This window comes from Empidonax traillii, unplaced genomic scaffold, assembly GCF_003031625.1.
Source record: "Empidonax traillii isolate 1590-97213 ecotype Southwest subspecies unplaced genomic scaffold, ASM303162v1 scaffold154:size1206225, whole genome shotgun sequence".
Classification (NCBI taxonomy): Eukaryota; Metazoa; Chordata; class Aves; order Passeriformes; family Tyrannidae; genus Empidonax; species Empidonax traillii.
This window is the reverse complement of record NW_020955347.1, coordinates 602726-622252: the sequence shown is the minus strand read 5'-3', so window position 1 is coordinate 622252 and position 19527 is coordinate 602726. Positions and strand designations below refer to the sequence as shown.

General features: G+C 37.1%; 1 protein-coding gene across 4 annotated transcripts in view; it reads right to left on the bottom strand.

Moving 5' to 3' along the window:
• Nucleotides 1-7291: 7291 nt before the first annotated feature.
• Nucleotides 7292-19527, bottom strand: part of SGMS2 (sphingomyelin synthase 2) — a 36182-nt gene continuing 23946 nt past the window's right edge. For all 4 annotated transcript variants that reach the window (XM_027884719.1, XM_027884715.1, XM_027884716.1 and 1 more), the window contains exons 2-6: nucleotides 18322-18963; nucleotides 17506-17623; nucleotides 15730-15883; nucleotides 11731-11897; nucleotides 7292-11015 (exon numbers count right to left, since the gene is read on the bottom strand). In XM_027884719.1, coding sequence (XP_027740520.1) covers nucleotides 10812-11015; nucleotides 11731-11897; nucleotides 15730-15883; nucleotides 17506-17623; nucleotides 18322-18776 — 1098 coding nt within the window. In that variant the 5' untranslated portion in view covers nucleotides 18777-18963 and the 3' untranslated portion in view covers nucleotides 7292-10811. The remainder of the gene's footprint in view (nucleotides 11016-11730; nucleotides 11898-15729; nucleotides 15884-17505; nucleotides 17624-18321; nucleotides 18964-19527) is intronic.

Sequence of the window (19527 nt, the reverse complement as noted above, 5' to 3'; positions counted from 1 at the left end):
TCCTTACAAAGGTAATCAGATGTTGAAAATGCTACTGTATGGTGTTCCAAGCCATTTGCTGCAGCATCAGTGATTTTAGTAAGTGCTCTTGGTACCCCCTCACTAAAAGAGAAAAGCACTGTGGGCAAAACACAAGTACACCATCTTTAAAGTGATACCCCCAAAATAAATAATAAAAAAAAAATCACACAGAACAAGAGGTGCTTATCCACTAAAAAGGGTGTTTTTAAAAAACTCCTTTTTAAATAGTTGAGCATTCCGTAAAGATAGTGACAAGGGGCTCATAAAATAGTGGCTGAACTGTATTAAAAAGGTTTTATTGCAATTTTACAGAAGTTACAGGAATTTTAGAAATACATAAAGCTTCAAATGGTCAAGGTAAGCTTTCCTCCAAGCAATTAAGGCAACTGTCTCTTTAATCTAAACAGCAAATGGACATTTTACTAGCCACAGATTAAACAAAATAAAAAAAACTAAGAACACAGATTTAACTTAGAACAGAATGCAGCTTTTTTTTGTTTATGTTTGGCAGAAATTCAGTGGTTAATTACAACGTACACCAATAAAATGCAACTATTAGAAAAAATATAAAAAGAACAGGTGAAAATTTAGCTGAACTAAAGACATCTTAAATGTGAGTCTCAAGAAAAGTTTAAATTCTACAGTGTGAAAATAAGAAGCTAAACTATTCAGCACAGCTGAAACACATTACTGGTTTTGCCTGTTTTCTTTACAGAGGAGTAATCTAGTCTCATTTCCCTCTTAAGTCTACTCAAGAAGTTATACTAGATTAAAAAAAAAAAAAAAAAGAGCCTGCTTTCCTTCTGTATGCAATTGAAGATTGGTTTCAGTGGCATATGAGCAATTCAAGCTTGCCCAGAGATTAAATTCCACATTAATTTTGATAAAAATGAGATTACTTTCATATTTTTAAATGAAGTTACTGATCAAATGTAAATTTTGCTCTAGTATATCAGTACATAAATTGATGTTTCAAGTTAAAATAACAGCTGTTGCAACATTAAAATCAATTTTTTCAATTTAAATTAGTACCAAATAGCCTCTTTATAGAACATAAAATTAACAGCAAAATAATACATAAGTACTAATATTCTGCATACCCCAAATAACTACATATACAAGTTTTAGCACTATCATGCTTCCCATGGAAATCATCCCTTCTCAGTTCTAGTATCAGTGTAATAAAACCCACCCTCCCTTGAATTCTGCACTTAAAGACATTCTTCAAACTCTTTTACCTCAAACTGAGTAATCAAAGCATTTGGTGACTTTAACAGGTAAAAAAAAAAACCCATGTAACAAACAAACAAAAATCCCCACCAAAGACTGTCATTAAACATTTGAAATAGAATAGTTCAAAGGAACTAATTTTTCTTTAAAGATAACTAAGTTAAAGAGTTAAGGCCCAAGCAAAAACAGTAAAAGTTTAATTAACACAGTAAACTCTCAAACATAATATTCTTTTCTCAAACTTTGAATCCTATCACCACTTACAACTGCTCAGCAGCTGTTCTCCACAGTTACTGAGTTAGCACCCATTCTCTTCAAGTATGGGCTGTGGTTCTATATGCTTTATTTACATTTGCAGGCAACTTTTGGATTTTTATTTCCACAGGCACTTTATTCATAAAAAATACTCTCCTCGTCAAAAGAATATTGAAAAAAATCTGAAATCTCTGAGTTAGACTAGTGCACTGAAACATGTTTCTGTAACACAGCAGACGCTAAGGCTAAAAAAACTCTCTCAGTCAAGTGCATGTCACATGGTTGCAAAGGCTTTGTTTTTTGCAGGGCATTCAAACCTGCAGCCATTTATCTCTTTATATTTCTGTAAATATTGCACTTTTTTTTTAACTAAAAAACAAAAACCCTTTTTCTCTGAAGCATCTAGTAATTAAGAGATAGGCAAGTTAACTTTCAATGTGGCTTAGGACTGTTATGGATGACTTTGTTCTATCTTTGGCTCTTCCAAGTGTCCTACTATTAAAGCAAGCACTGGGACAAGCAGCAAGATACAATCCAGACTATTGTTACTAGATTATCCCTCTTCACTCAAAAAAAAACCCCAGCCCGCCCTAATTTTCTCCTAGATGGTGGGTGTCTGCTTTGAGTTAAGTTACTTTAGCCATGGAATATTCTTCGATCTTAGACAAGCCCATATTCCTTGAAATACAAGGTGCAAGTGATTCAAGAGAACTTATTCCAGTATATGAAAGAGAACAGTTTAGAGACCAAAACCTCAGAGCACAACTAATGTAGAGCAGAGGAATGTGCTGCAGTGTTCCAGGCTGCACCCTGCTCACTCACCAAGGTGTACCTGGACACGGCACCCACTCTGCATGTTCATGTGTCCCTATCAAATAAGAGCATATTTATTTCAGAGCTAACTACTAGGATTGCCACGTGTCACAGGCAGATACTTTTACAATGGCAAGTTGACATGTAAGGGGCCTTTAAAAAGAACTAGAGTCCTGGTATTCTCCATGGATAGAAAGTGTAGGTACTGCTGCCCAAACATGCCTCTTGAAAAGATCTGGAAGTACACTGTCCTCCATTATATACAAAAAAAATCACAACCAAAGGCGGGGAGGAAGAGAACAATAATTTCTGCAACAGAAGGCACAAGAGTTTTTCATCTTAAGAGAATGTTGCTTGTGAAGCTTTTAAACAAAGCTAGAAAATTACACTGCTGTTTCACAATCTTATCTAGTTCAAGGTCCTCTCATGGGTTTTTATAACGTCCTACTATGAACAGTCTTGATAATTACATCAAATTTCAAGTCAATTCTTTAGATATCATTACATGGTCATGTTCCTTCACAAGTTTGTTTTTTAGAAGTTTCAGCAAAAGGTAGATCTACACTGCATAATTGGTGTTCTCCTGCTACAGTTTTGTGCATTTCATACCCTCTCTGTCTCTGAGGCTTCAACAATGATGATGAAGCCAGAGAATAATTTTTCTTTAAACTACTAGCTTGTGCCTTAATCCTGCCAACACTTCTGTATTTTAGACAGAGTTTCAAAAGATTAGCTATTTTAAGAATGTATGAAAATTTAGACTTGGACATGTAGTTTAGATCAATATATACACTTCTAATGTTTTCCTGCATTAAAATACTTCCTTTTATTGCAGCTTTATATAAAATAGAAATAGAAAAGGGTCATTTATATTAAAAGCATTTGGAACAGGCTCAAAATGTAGAGAAATTTTGCTTTATTGAAAAGGTGTCAAAATAGCTTTCCTTAGTGTTCAGGGGTAAGAAGAGAATACCAGCTCTTAATAATATTTGAGATCTTTAGCACCATAAGTGGATGTAGGTTTCTGATTTTTAAAGATACAGGTGGTCATGTAAATAGTCCAACAAAGTATTGCATTTGTTAGTACACAAAAAATTTCTACTTGTATGTGCCAACTAAACCACATAAGACAACTTCTTTAACATGTTTTTACCAAATTCATGGCCAACAATGCAAATGATCATGACAGCACCTTTGGAGAGAAAAGCTAAAAGATGCTCATGTTATTGCTTTTTTTAAGTACAGCTAGTGCAATAGGCGGTTTTTTGGTGTGTGTTTTTTTTTTTTTGTCTTTTTTGTTTGTTTGTTTTTTTAGTTTCTTCTTTTTTTATACAGTGAACAGATTGCAACATCTTACAAATCATAGCCCTAGCTCGCTCTTGCACATATACAGCAAACCACAACACTCAGTTACCTAACCAAAATAGCTGACATCAGCTATAAAGTGTCATCCTGAAAATTTTGATAGATAAAAGTCAACTCTTGCTCTTGCTAATTATGAGCAATTTATGTAAAATTGAGGCCCAGTTTGCAAACATTAGTGGAAACCACAGCACAAAAGGTCTTTATTATCATTTGTTATCATAGCATTATACTGCACAGTTTTTGCAGAACTGGACCCTAAAGCCATAAAACCCTGCCATTTATTAGCTCACTGTGCATGCATTACAGCATTCCTGTATTACCAGGTAGGGTTCCTCAGCAGCCAACAGCTTTTCTTGCCTAATTTTTCCAAGACTGGATATATAGCTCCAACCTATGTGCAGAGCTACAGATTCAACCTAGGTGAAATCAGGCAAGAAAAGCTGTCAGCCAACGAGTATGAAAATATGTTGCAGTTAAAAGCGAGGTCCTGCAGTGTTTTTACAGAAGCCTTTTGCAGTTCTCAAAGTCACATGGAAAGCACGAGAACATCAGCCATCACACCATTATTTCTGCTTTTACTTTCAAGTTCCTTGATATTACCCTGACCTCATGAAGCTGCCAGAACTCATCTTTTTCACATCTCACACGTTTTCTCCTGAATCAGGAAAACAAACACAAGCAAACATACTGAACATTTTAAGAGGGAGAACTGATTCCTGACGGGAAAAAAAATAAAAAAGCATGTCCTAGCATGTTAAGTTTTGTACTTAAAAATAGTTTCGAGTCTCAAATGGTGCAAAGATGTGTCTGACAAGAATGGTCTTTTGGCTTTAGGGTTAATTATGGAGTCTTCTCAAATGTAAATCCTACTCTTCTATGTTGAGTCATTTAGAAGAGGCAGACATAGTGAGACAAGAGCCCAAATCAGCACAGACTTAAGTGTAAGCAGCACTTTGAGTGGCAACAAATCATGAAAAAAGGGGAATGCAAACCCAGTTTTTACAGAAATAAAGCACTGATAACAAGTTACTCAAAATGTAAGAGGGGTTGGAGTTCAGTAATATTGTTCATCCACAAACATTTCAATGAGAGAGGTCAAAGCAAGCAGGGAGATAAATTTCCTCTTGATATTCTCAGCACTCCTGTCATCTCTAATGAAAAAAAACACAGTCATTTAAAAAGCAAACAAACCCACTCATTTTGAACGCAACTCACGTGCTTGAACTCCAAGTTTCCTGCTCCCTTGAATTAGAACACAGCTCTCCAATGACTGGTTTTATGGACATCTGCCTTTTCAGCCCCTTCCATACTTGTCTGATTTCTAAGAGGCCTTCACTACACTTTTTAGCTATTGCCACCTTCAGCACTGTGCTCTCAGTCTTTAAGGAGCTCAAAATGACAAGCAAAGATGTCTCACGGCCTACTATATAAGTACGACCTAGTTTACCCTCCCAGAGAAGCCTCTGGGTACTGAATCCAATACTGCCCATGCCACAGGGGCCCCTCTCCGCACACACGTGCCTGCACGGTGCCTGGGTGCCCAACTGCTCAAGATGCTTTCACTTCAGACTCCTTTCTGACTGCTTCTTCTTTTAATTAAAAAAACAACCCAAACAAAAACACCAAACCAAATTAAAAACCCCCAACCACCCCAAAAGTCAAATATATTTCAAAGTTACTCTGTGAAAACTCATCTCAACTGGCACAAATGAGATTTTTCTGTAGTAATTCTTTGCAGTGTCACAAACACTCCTACAAACCTTGCTATGCTGACGGCAAATGCAAGAGCTTACATTATTATATAGGCACAGCTTGAAAGAAGAGTATTTCTCCTAGAAGAAACCCATGCATAGACTCCTTAAAAACATCTTAGGCACTGTATACAATGGATCTACATTTTTTTCCATTGATATTTACCAGAACTAAACCCAGTTGTGTTTAACCATACAGCAAGCAAAGGACAAAAAACACTCACTCCTCATCTAGGGGAAGGACTGGGCCAACCGCTACAGAATAATTTGAGAAGTGTGAACACTAAATATAATAGTATAATACAGCATCTTTTTTCAACTATAGTACAGATAAGACTGCATGTAGCATACAGTCAATATAATTTCAGTTCAAAAGTCACACACTGCTCCTTCCAGCAAGAGCTGCTTTCCTTTCTCCTACCTAGTTTGCACCTCAAAGGTTAGTTCACAGCAGAGAGCCACAGAAAACAAACTGCTATTTGCTAAACTCCAAGTCCTTTGTAATGAAAGCATTTTAACTGAAAACAATTCAAACCTTCCTGAGTTTTTAATCACCAATTTGCATTAGGAGAGAAGGAATCTGCAACACCAGTATTTTAGATACATGTTAGAGACTGCTCCGTATTGTTACTCCATCTTAAAACATCATTCAGGCATTCTAAATGTTTTGTTAGGAAAGACAAGTTCAGAACTAGAACGTGTCCCTACAGTACACAAGCTATCTGCATCTAGCCTGACATTCTCGTGTGCTACTTTCTAGGTTAATAAGACTTAATCATATGGTTAAATCCATGGAAACTTTAGCCAACTAGAAAAAGCTTCTCTATGTTTTAAGCATTGCAGCACTTTGTTCTTGTTTTAGAAGCTATTTTTACACAAAAAAGCAATTATTTCTACATTACTTAGAAATCCGTTGTAGTTTTAGCTCAATTTCATGTAAAAAGCATTATATGATCATCTATTTCTGTGTTTTCATCTGTCTTCCTTTTTCTTGTAAATACTAGAACAAAAGCCTTTGTCCTGTTTCAATACACTTCTTTTTGGACACTGGGAAGCATAATAAAGTAGCATATGAAGGCTTACTTACAAGCAAAGTTACTTCAGTGGCATGCTAGGATATTTTTCTCATGTGCACTTAAGCAGCAACACTCATTTGAGTGGAGCCCAACAGAACTATTTATTTTTAAGATCCCTTTCCTCAATAACTGAATTTAAGACGTTGACTTAACCGTGCCTTGTATAGAGCACTTCAATTCAGAAGTGTCCAACCTTACAGTATCACTCTAATTTTGTGTGTTCATAGAAGAGTTCTTGGTAAGTCCAAAACATGGGTATTGTAAAAATATCAAGGTGACAATGGAGCTTTATAGCGGCTAAGTCTGCTAGTAAGGAAAAACTGTTTCAGTGCATCTGATAGATTGGACACGTTTTCAAAATTACCCCATGAATCTTTAAGATTCAAGGTTTACAAGTTTCAAAAAAAAAAAAACAACAACAAAAACAAAACAAAGAGCTATGGAAAAGTTCATTTAAATTAAATGGGAAAGCTTCACTTTGCACTGCTGTTTATGGATCTGTTTCTAGAACCGTAAATCATACTTAACACCTTCCGAAATGAGAAAGAATTAGGGTCAGTACCAAACAACTTACAATAAACTGTCTAGCCAGATACTAATGATGGGAAAAAGCAACACCTCGAACAGATTCCGATTTAAGACACTGGTAAGTGGATTTGCAATAATCCAATTAAGAGATTGCTCTCTCATATCTTACAAGACTTCCCAGTTCTGTCTCTGTTACTGAGCTTTATTTCTCTATTACATGAAGCTAATGCATCTTAGCATATACAGTCTTGATTTTTTTTTTTTTAGTTTCCTTCTCTTGCCCCCTTTTTTTTTTTAAGGAGGGAAGCAAATGCAGAGTTCATAGCAACATTTAGCACAACTATTTTTGCTACTACCTCACCTGTAGCGATCTTTCCAAGAAAACTGCAATGAAGGATGACTAATATATAGTACCACTTATGACCACATGGGAGTGCTAAGCACGTACTAGAAAAAAAGCACGTCTATTTACAGTGGTTTCAAGTATATGTTAATCTTTTCTGGCATTAAAATGAAGCATCTATAGCATGACTACTTAGCAGCATATTTCTTTAAATCCACAAGTTAACCTGTTACATCCAAGTTTAAATTTAGATTAGGCATTTAACAAAGCTTGTTCCATAAACACAAAGCACCATCAGCAACTAAGTCATACTGATATGCCAAGTGTACAGGTGTAGAGTTTAGTTGTTGGTTTTGGGGTTTTTTTGAAGCGTCTGGAAAGTTCAACATATAAATGCCCTTCAGTAGAGAGAAAGAGCATGTTATAGTCACAGCATAGGTGCAGCTCATGTGACACCTCTAAGAAATATTGTAACTAGGAAAAAATAAGTAGTGACATACTGCAAAACACTGGACATATATACAGTCCAAATAATGCACTAATAATTTGATTGTAGGCTTAAGTTCAAGTTTCTCCTGTTCTTTTTACCTACTGCAATCTTTTTTCCTCTTTGGATGAAACTGTATTTTCAGTTTCATGGTACTAATATACAATGATCACCAAGATCTTAAAATGAGTAATTTTCACGTAGCAGTTGTGGTTTGTATTGGATAAACTACTACAGCGGTAAGAATCAGCATATACAATTACTTACCCCGTTTCATCACCTTACATATAGGCCTGAAGAATCTTCAAATACAACTATACCATCCAAGTTTGCAAAAGCAATTAAAAGCTACTGAGAGAGTAGAGAACTGGTGATTTCTGCTAACTAAATGCATACACACCCATCCACCCACTTTTAAGGGCTTGGATACAATGGAGAAATACTAAGCACTTACCAAGGGGCTGAGCCAGAACAAGAATCAAGTATTTTAAGCTAGAGTTACTAATTAAACTTTCCTTTTGTATTACAATAGAAGTTTCTACCAAATTCAGCAGTATAATGAAAGCTCACGTGGCCCCACAAAAGCAGAGTCTTTACTTGGTTATATTGCATCACTTTCACATTTTTACCTTCCAGAAATCGGAATAAGTATAAAAAAAACCCAAACACCTCATCTTGCATGAAGTCTACTTAGAAGATACATTACAGAAATCCCATGGTGGTGGTTATGCAATTAGCTGTCTAGACTATCTAAGTATTTATTTTTCAGCCCAGATGAAAACCACTGTTTAAGCTCCTCCTGTAAGGCTTCTCATCGTGTTTTCAAGGTATGGTTACCAACAATGAAATCCATTCATAAATCACAGAAGACAGTATTACTACAAGTGGCTTAACATGACCATATTTCTGATATCACAAAGCTTAGATTTCATCTTTAAAAAATTATGCTCTATGAAGTAGTACTGATATAATAAGTATCTTGGGAGATCTACTGACTGACACTGAACAGACTTCTTTATGTGATCGAGAAAAAGGACTCATGAGTGTTTCCATACTGGTTTAGCTGTTCAAAGTCTGTTAGGAGCAAGCAAATGGAATCATAGTTATGCCCGTATACACACAACTTCAGGGACATGTTATCAGAGTCTACTAAGCTCATTTAAAATAAAACCAAACATCAGCAGAACTTCTTTCTTAGCTAAGTTTTACCAAGGATGTAAGGAACATTGTTTATTGTATTATTTTGATAATGCACAAAAATACTCAAGTACAACAAGAGCAATGATCCCCTTAGCTGGAAAAAAAATCATTTTATAACTTTAACTGGACTTTTTAAAAGGAAGTTGTCATAATTTAAATTGTGTTCACACTTGTCAGTCAATTCAAGACATTCTTAAAATTAAGCAGCATTTCCTTTATATTAGTATCACCTCAACACTTGGTGCAGTTTTATTTTTGCATCAAGTTTCACTGAAAATTGGAAAACAATATTGAGTTAGCTGCAGAAATTAATCCAGAATAAAAATGGTTAAACATGGTATGCTAATTTTCTGCTTTGCTTTCCCAACAATACAAAACATAAACCAACAAGAACCCAGTAGCTGTTAATTTGTGGTTTTGTTACATGTTTACCCCGTGGTAATTTCCCACTTCCTCAGCCAACTTGTTTAAGTAGACATTTTAATTGGACTGAAACCCTGGGAAAAAAGGAAGCTACATGTGAGTCCTACAACAGCGTATTTTAATATGGAATGGGTTTGGGTAATAACTGAAGAAATGCTGCTGTTGTAGGGATTTACCTTGGCACTGTTTTGTTTGGTGGGTTTTTCTTTCAAAGTCAAGTCACACAGACATGTGCCAACAGGTAAAAAAAAAAAAAATTCAATGCAGAACTATGGTTCCCATACAAACTCGCTACATAGCTTCAGCAAGAGATAGCTACTAAAATTCAAAATTAAATTTTAAATGTAACCTCATTTTGGACCTGGCCTTGCATTGCTCAAGCAGGTGAGAGCTGTGGGACTTTTGCCTGCATCAAGAACTCTATGATCACTCTTCCCAGTAAATAACTTTGTTTAGTGTGTGCTTTTGTGTGTATATGCATGTACATACACTGACAGGCACTGTAAAGCTATATACACAAGGCCAACTGTAATTAAAGATTTAGACTTTGAAACTGTGTCCCTTATTAAAAATAAAATTTTAGGCTCTTTGAGCTCTGATGTTAGCAGCTAATTAGCAAAGTCATCAGGTAGCACAACAGTTTAAATATAAAATTACTAATAAAAATGTAAAAATTGGTATATAGTAGAATATATGGGAGTTAATAGTGGAAGCAATATTTTAGGGTCATATGATATTCATACCCACAGTGTGTAAAAAAAAAAAGTCACACTCACTTCCAGCTGTACCAGTCATGCAGAGGCCTTACCTTCATTAGCAAGAATAATGCAACAAACCACTTCCCACAATTGTGTTATTTTTTTTTTATATACCTCGATACGCCAATATCGTGCCTTTACAATTGAGCATGTTTTTGCCCTTATGCACTCCAGAACTCTGAAGATGAGACTTTTGGGTGCTTCTGTGGATGAGTGGTAGTTAGTAATGAAAGTGTTACTGTAGTCTTTGGCACCTCTATCTTGTTAGTAAAGCAAAGTCCTGCTCCATTTTTTTTCTTTAATAAAAATATCCCATCACTGGTGCATTTCATTAGCACTGAGGAGTAGAGTAGGTCTGTACAGCCTGATGATAGGAAAACATCTGAAATGGCAATATGTGTCTATAATTGTCTCTTCAATCAATAGCACAGAAGCTTGGTCCACTTCTTCAGTTACAGTATAGTCCTCTTAAGAACTTTGGTTACAGCATTAATGTTTTGGTAAAAAACAAAACAAAAGAAAACAAGAAAAACCACAGAGCAGATGCTTTTCTTCATTTCTTCAGGTAGATTTTTCATTGTCCTCTCCTGTCTTCTGAACCCGTGAATACTTTTTGCATGAAGATTTGAAGCAGCTGGGAGGCCAAGATATCGGCCAGGAAAAGCTGCAAGGAACAGAGCCTTGCACATTCTTCTCAAAGAAATAAAATATTGGATACCACCATGCTCGAGAGAGGAAATTCGTCTGCGAAGAAACCTTTAAAGTCTGTATTGGCACAAGCAGATAAAGAAGAAAAGGAAACAGACAGTCAGTTTAAGGCATTATAATCAATTCTATTGAGTCAAGACAACTACAGAAATGCATTTCTGCAAAGACAATGAGCATTTAGCCTAGAAAACACAGAACCGAGATAATGCATAGATCACAGTCCAAATGCATACGACAAAATGAGCATCTTTAACACAAAGGGATGCTTTGTTGTTGTACAGAATTTGGGGATACAAAGCACCCAAGTCTTTCTGAACGTGCTTCCAGGCATGTCATGTTTCCATTGATGACTAATAGTTGAAAATTGGATTAAACTGGCTTGAGAGCTATGCTTTTACTTGAAAGTGGTGTTTAAACAACTGCAGCAGATACCTTCTGAACAATATACTTTTAATGACATTTACAGAAGAACTGTCACTAGAATTTTAGGATGGTCTAGGTAATTTCAGTTGGCCACATTTTATTACTGAACTACTGATTATTCACAGGCTGAGACAAAAAAGGGCTACTTTGTAAACCAACTACAGCAATAAACCTCAAAGTTCAAAAATATACTTTAAAGACAAATTATTTAAACAGTACAGTGAAAATCCTTGCCCATTAAACTTCAATATGGAACCTCTATTTTTATTTAGTAATTAAAACCTTAGACCTTTGGGCAATCTTAACAAGTGCAGGTTATACATTGGTTCTAAAGGTATTTGCCACTGACCTTTTCATTAGCCATTGAGTGGTACCACCAAAAGAGTCGTGTGGTGATATAGTAAGCAATGATGACATCTACGGTATAGTGTTCATGAGCAACAAGGATACAAATGATACCAGCAGCACTCATTAGCCAGCAGATTAAGTGATACCACCAGAAATGACGTGGTGAATCTGTGAAACAAGGAGGTGATGGGGAAAAAAAACACACCAAAAAAGACATTCATTATTATAGCAATCCACAAAAGGAAGGGAAAAAGAAAAATTATTTAAGGTTATTAAATTTGACAACATAACTCCTATCACACTGGTACAAAACTCCTGCTTTGACACAGAAAACAAAGACTCCAGAATTATATATGCTTACTGAGGTGTGTTCTTACTTTGTAAAAGGATGCCAAGATGAGCCTGCAGTTATACAGCACCACCCATTTTCTACTCAAATTAAGTAAGTCATTTCTAGGATATGGATTGCAGAGGAATAGACAGAATTGAGGCAAAACATCCACTTTGGTTATTTTATACTCTTCTTACAGTCTATGCTCAAGTAAACTCAAGTGCCTAGGATTGATACAACCTGAGCAGATTAAACGGGAAAAGACACTTATTTTAATTCTTAGGTTTTTAATACTTCGCATGAAGCCTCAATTGTGTGAAACAGAATACTCTGTACAGGGAAGGACAGTATGTGAATTTATACCCTTTAATGAAAGATTTAACAAATGGGAGTGAAGCTGTTCTTCAAAACACATTTAAGCCACTTCAGCAGATGAGTTCCCCTGACCTTCTTTGCCCATTGAAAAATGCCTCGGGTGTCCCAATGACCATTCATAACTTCTGGCAGACTAACTGGCTTCATTTCACCCACAGTGGGAGGTTCTGGCACCCCTTGCCTTGTGGGGCAATGGTCAGCCTTGACTTTTCACACAATACAAGCAGAAAAGTTACTGATCTCAACAAGCTTACTCAATAGTAGTTTGAAAGGCCTGTGCAAGATAATAATAATTAAAAAAAGGAAGATAAGAAGCCAAGTAAATCTCAAAAAATTGATTGAAATACCACAGAGCAAGACAGATATCAAAGCTAAAATGTAGCTATTCTGGTAAAAAAAGTGAACTGCAGAGGAGTAAGTGGAAAAAGTGGCAGAGAATGAAAGGAAGAATAGAGCAAAAACTCCATTAAGTGAGAAATACTAAAATCCTCAGAATGCATCTTACACTGAAGACCTGTTACCAAAAGAGCAGAAAAGAACACCATAAGCAGCCTCTAATTCAGGACAATTAAAGGCCTTATGCCCTTGTTCAGATAGCATTTTGCTAATTGCATGGGAGGCAGAAAAAGGAAATCTATGCATTTCTCATTTGTAGAGCACAACTCCCCTGAAATATATGCCTAACATTTAGGCAGTAGTCAAAGGGCTTATTACAAGAATTTTTATGATACAATTTCTCCAACCTCTTACGATACAAGTATAGGAATAAAACTAGTCCAGGAACTATTGGGTTGACTGCATCTTTCCTGGTACTAAAAATAAATATGCAAACACAATTAAGATGCAATATAACATACACAAAACAAGGTAAACAATAAATCTATTATTAGGCTACTTTCCTAATACTGTTCTGGCAATGTTGGTGAGTTACATATGCCATTCCCCCCGTAACGTTCACTTCACAAGAAACATCTAGGCCTAAAAATCAGACTGTAATCAGCATCTTAAATCACTGTTCAAAGAAGAATGTCTCACATCTGCAGATTCAAAGTTTATCATATTAAACAGGCCTTTTTATATTGAGGTTTATAGTTAAGGTAGAATGTAGCACTACAACACCTCATTCCCTAAGCATTTTAATAAAAGGAAGGCATCCAACTAATGCTAGCTGGTCTTATTTTTGTTTCAGTGAGAACTATGTTCCTGCAAGCCAAGATAGCATTTGCATAGTTCAGAATACAACAGTAGGAGAGAAGAATCCAATTCCAAACATGTGAACTGAAAAGGGAACTCCCCACTACACATTCAGGAGCAGCCAAGTTCTCAAGACAGAAGCACAGCTTAACCAGATTTAGAAGCTGGTGCTCAGTTCTCCAACACTTCAGTGGCTGTTGTGTGTGCAGCACCAGAGATTTTCTTCCCATGCCCCATAGCAATGTAAAGCAAAGGGGGAAATCATAACTATCTTCTGTGAGCTTGCCAAATTCTTAACTACAAGAAGCATTATGCAGGAGACTCTAGTAGAAGACATCCAAGGAGCATGAACCAACTTTTCACTGTTTGCAGTAACTAATGTACAGCACGGCTGAGAAAAGTAACTTTGCTTCCAAAGGTAGTGTAAGTGTCCAGCAGTGTTGTGTTCAAGCCACAAAATTCCTTAAAGTCTAACATAGATCAGCTAACCTGCACAGTGTGCATAATTAACTACAATATGTCTTATCCAAAATTTGAATAACCTGTCCATCAATGAAAAAAATCTCTTGCTTTAATCAGCCAGTAAATACTTTATATAGAGTTAACATGTTTAACCACATTAAGCCCTTCATTAAAGCCCATACAACGTTTAGTCAGCCTCATCTCAACCCCTGGAAAGGTGATGAAACAGCTCTTCCCTGAGGCCATCATTACACACGTGGAAGACAAGAAGGTGATCAGGAGTAGTCAGCATGGATTCACCACAGGGAAATCATGCTTAACCATGATTGCCTTTTACAATGGGACAACAGTCTGGACAGATAAGAGGAGCGCATTGGATGCTGTCCGCATGGACTACAGCAAGCATTCTGACACTGTCTCCCATGATGTTCTCACAGGCAAGGCTGGACAAGTAGACAGTGAAATGCATTGAGAACTGGCTGAATGGCAGGGTTCAGAGGGTTTTTACCACTGGTAGAGTCTAATTCAACCCAAGGGTTGATACTGGGCCTGGTATTATTCAACTTACTCATCAATAACTTGGATGAAGGGATAGAGTGCATCCTCAGCAAGTCTGCTGAGGATACAAAGCTGGGAGGAGAGGTTGATACCCCAGGCTGAACAGCCTTTCAGAAGGATCTCACCAATCGGGAATGGGCAGAACAGAGCCTTCTGAAATTCAGCAAAGACCAGTGCAGGTTCCTGCACCTGGGAAGGAGAAACCTGGTGCACCAGTACAGGTTTGGGGCCAACCTGCTGGAAAGCTCTGCAGAGAAGTACCTGGGAGTCCAGGTGGACAAGTTGTCCATGAACCAGCAGCGTGGCCTTGTAGCCAAGAAGGGCAGGGGATACCCTGAGGTACATTAGGAAAAGCATTGCCAGCAGGTCAAGGGAGGTGATCCTGACCCTTTACTTGCCCTAGTGAGGCTGCATCTGGAGTTCTGGGCTCCCCAGTACAAGACAGATGTGGAGCAAGTCCAGTGGAAGGCTATGAGGATGACTGGGATACTGGAATATTTCTCTTAGGAGGGAAAACTGGGGGAGAGGGGCCTGTTTAGATTGAAGAATAGAAATTTGAGAGGGAGCCTGAATGAATGCCTGTAAGTATCTGAAGGGAAGGTGTCAAGAAGATGGAGTCAGGCTGCTCTTGGTGGTGCCAAGCAATAGCACAGGAGGCAACAGGCAGAAATTGATGCACAGGAAGTTTCCCCTGAATGCAGAGAACTTCATTCTGTACTTCACCAGTACACAGGTGACTGTGCACAGGAACAGGCTGCCCAGAGAGATTGTGGAGTCTCTCTCCATATTCAAGATACTCAAGAACTGTCTGGATGCAATCCTCTGCAATGCAGTCTAGATGATCCTGCTTGAATGAGGAGGTTGGGCTAGAGGATCTCCAGTAGGCCCCTCCAGCCTTAACCCATGATTTTACTACACCCATGTTCCATTTCCAGTCAAAATCAATATTTGTATTTCAAACCCATACACATACAGTCTGTGTACAACTGACAAGCAACTTCTGGAGGACAGTAGTCTTACATTCATGTTATCACATGTTTTCCCAGAAGAACCTGAACAAAAGCATTGAAACACACTTACACTCTTTGATGAACAGGTAGACCAGCGTTAATACTACAGTGTGTCCACTAAACAGGAAGTCTCCACACAGGATGTGTGATCCAGTTATGGATAGACCACCACCAGAAATCAGTCGCAGGATTCTCTGAACCTTCGCCTGAGAATCTCCATTCAACTAGAACACCAGAAACAAATGCAAAAAGGAAAGGTTAAGATACACCACGACCTCAGTAAACTTCTTGTTAAATAAATGTAAAGTCAGGGAGATAGAGAGAAAAGGATATAATTATCTTCATTTTCTTTATCTTTCTTTCACATATTCTTAAACAAATAAGCATGCATATCACAGATGACAGATGATAAAGCTTAGTTTGCTAACACTAGCATTCTACCTATGCTTTCCCAGGCTATTTTGAAATATGCCTTGTATGAGAATGATACGCAGAACATACTGAAAAAGTAAACACTAAGAATTTGTAAAGTCAGGTCCCATGACAGCAGTCCACAGAATGGATAAAACTCATTCAAAACAGCTACAACCTTGCATGCTACTTCTGTCATTCTGTTCAAAGCTGAACAATGTTTCCACAGAGCAAAAACCTCAAACTGGCTTAATTTTAGATTTGGTTACAAACTCAGGGAGGACTTACTAATATTTAGAGGATGTATGGTTTTTATACATGCATTAAGATCAGCTTTTGATTTTTCACAGATACTAGGAAAACTCAGTTTCACCTAGCTGTTTAAAAACTAACTCCAGAAAAAAAAAAAGGATTACTGAGTTTTGCATAACCCTAAAAGTATTCACATAAGACCAAAAAAAAAAACAAAACAAAACACCACCAAAATCCAGAGGCACTATCAAGTTTTTTCCCAGGGTTCAAGTAATTCATCCTGGTTTAATGCTAGCAAAATGCACTTTCAGTAGAGACATTTAAGTTTTCCCTTGCTTACCTCTTCTCACTCCTCAATACAGTCTACTACACAAAGACAACCCCTCCAAGCTATTAGAACAAAACAATTATGTCTTTACAATAGTGGTATATAAAAGTTTTCAAACAGATACTGATTCACGGGAGAAATAATTCATCTGCTATGTGCCTAAGTTGTTTCACCACGAAAGAGAACAGACATGATGCTGTACCGCAAGACTGATGAGATCCTGCTCAAGAGGTGACAATTTTATCCCCCCAGTAAACTGGCAATACTATTCTTTCATCACAGCCAACATAACACAATTTGTTACAAGTCAATCATAAGTCTACATCTTTCTATTAGTAACCTAAAATGGCAATAACAATTCCTTTGTGTCACCACTTAACTACAGTGCCATAAAGTTTTTAAAATATTTTTGTAAAAATATTAGCACATCCATGTTTCTATATGTATCAGCTTATTTAAGCAGCTGAACTTGTTTTAAGTTACATTTCTATACATTTTGCAGGTTGGAAGCAGAGACAAGCAGTTGACTTCAGGTATCGCAATAGCTCTTGACCAAACAGTGTGAGAAACAAGACAAAGCATATAACTGTGGGTTAGAGTGATTAGCTCGAGGGTCAGACTAGCAGTGCTATGTCAACATAGGTACTCTCATAAAAGCATCTTAGCTGCAACAACTTGAGGCTCTTTCTGTATCACACAGGTTTTGATTTATCATTACCTGTGTTTCTGAAGACATCCACTAATAGTAATTTGTGTTATTTAATAATACCTGAAACATTACTTTCCATTTGCTCTAAGGAATCAGAAAGACTCAATCAGAGACTAGGGCAAGAATTCGGGAGCAAAGACTCTTACCTTTGGTGCACACTGAAAATGCATCCCAGGCACAGGTAAGGTGGTAACGTACATAGTAATACAGCGGTACAGATACAAAGTTCCTATTATAAAAAAGAACCTGCGTCCCACTATTGATCTGAAAGTAAGGGAAGGGGGGAAAAGATTGAATACAAAGTTTAGATGCAGAATACACATATAACACTTATGTAGCTCTAGCTTTATTAGACATGAATGAAATAGCACTTCTATCCCCAGCTCTTTTCTAAATCAAATACTAAAACATCCTTCTTCAGGTTTTAGTCTTGCTAGCTCTTAATAGCACAGAGCTCCCACCTATTTAATGTGCCCCCAGTCTAACTTAAATGTGCAGTCAGGATCAGTTTTCCTCAACTCAGTAATAGTCTCTTCACAGTCCCATATAACCATATTCTTGACTTACATATGTATAGTTTAAGGAAATGCAGACACAGGAAGAGGTTTCCAGGTTAGTTGTAGAGGACAGTGGGTTCTTCCTCATATTTGGAAGAGATTTTTTTTACATCATCACTTCCTCTAAACATCCTTATGTCAGTAAATTTTGAAAGGCCCAATCTCAAATTTAAGTTTGACTAGTACAACATAGGGGTCAGAGATTCAGAATTAAACATTATTCAATAATCAGGAAACCTGTGTTTCAATATCTAGAACATTTTGTAAACAAGTCACCACCCCTTTGTCACTTTCCTGTCAGCCCTCTTCTATGTTGTTAGGGATTTTAACATAAGATTCCTTCTAACCAGCACAAACAATGAAAAACAGCATTCTGAAAACAAAGCAGAAATATTGCTAACTTACTTGTATCTAAGAAACAACCACTGGCATATCCATAATCCAAGTAGTATCATTCCATTTATTTCTGATACAGAAAAAGCCCATTGCACACGATCAATGTAATCAAAAAATTTGTCAGGCAAGGGAGGGCTCAGCTCCTTTGGAGGTACTCTCTCATGGACCACAGTGATCATGACAGTTGTTAGAATCAAGTTGAAGAGAGCGTAGACAAAAGCAATGCCTGTTTTCCACCACTCCAGAGGAAATTTGTTCCTAGCTTCAGCAGGCATAGAAATCTGGATGTAATCAGGATACTTCTTTGCTGTTTTCCGCAAGCCATTAGACAAGCCCTTTGGTTTGTTGGTGCCATTTTTGTTCTCTTCACTGACTGAGAGAGTAGGTCGTGAGTAGCCATTAGAAGTGTCATTCGTCTGACCCTCCATATGCTCTTCAAGCTTTGCTGTCTCAATGGTATTCATTTCCAAGCTGTATGATGAAGTCAGGTTTATCAGTGACCAATTTCTGGGCTCTCTGAACTCTGTTATTCCTCAAAGTCCAATGTTCTTGTTCCTAGATGATTTCTGATTTCTGTAAAACTCTAAAACGTGGCCATTGTGCTTTCAAAGGAAATTGTGAAGACAAATCTTTCCTCTAGAGCTGAATCACCTGAAAAACAAAACAGATGGACCTTCAGAAGTAGTAATGTGACAGTGAACAAAATCTTATCCTTAGAAAAAGCATTTTAAAGTATTTAAGTTCCATCCAAGTCTACTTACATATAAAGTCAAAAGGCAAAGTAAAGGTAGATGGTCACTGTGAAATAATTCAAGCCCATTCCTACTGAGTAACTTGGTAAGTCTGCTACTAGTTTAAGAACTAGAACCAGTTTAGGATTTATGTTTTTTTAAAAAGGACAAGATCCAGAGACATGCATGACCATGACAGCACTTGTTTTATCAGTTGTCAGAACTAAGGCTAATCCATGTTTGCAGCAACACTGAATTTTACTGCATAGGGGCATTCCATGCAAAATATCCCGTTTTTGACGATAGCATTAAAACACTTAGTAATATGGGTTGTCCATACAGATGAGATCATCTTGTAAATTCAGGTGACAGAACAAAGAACAGAAGGGCATCACAGATTTTGGTTTGGTAAGGCATAAAGTCATTTAGATTCATCTAGAAAATCTACTCAATTGATAGTTCCATTAAATTTTTTTGGATCTAA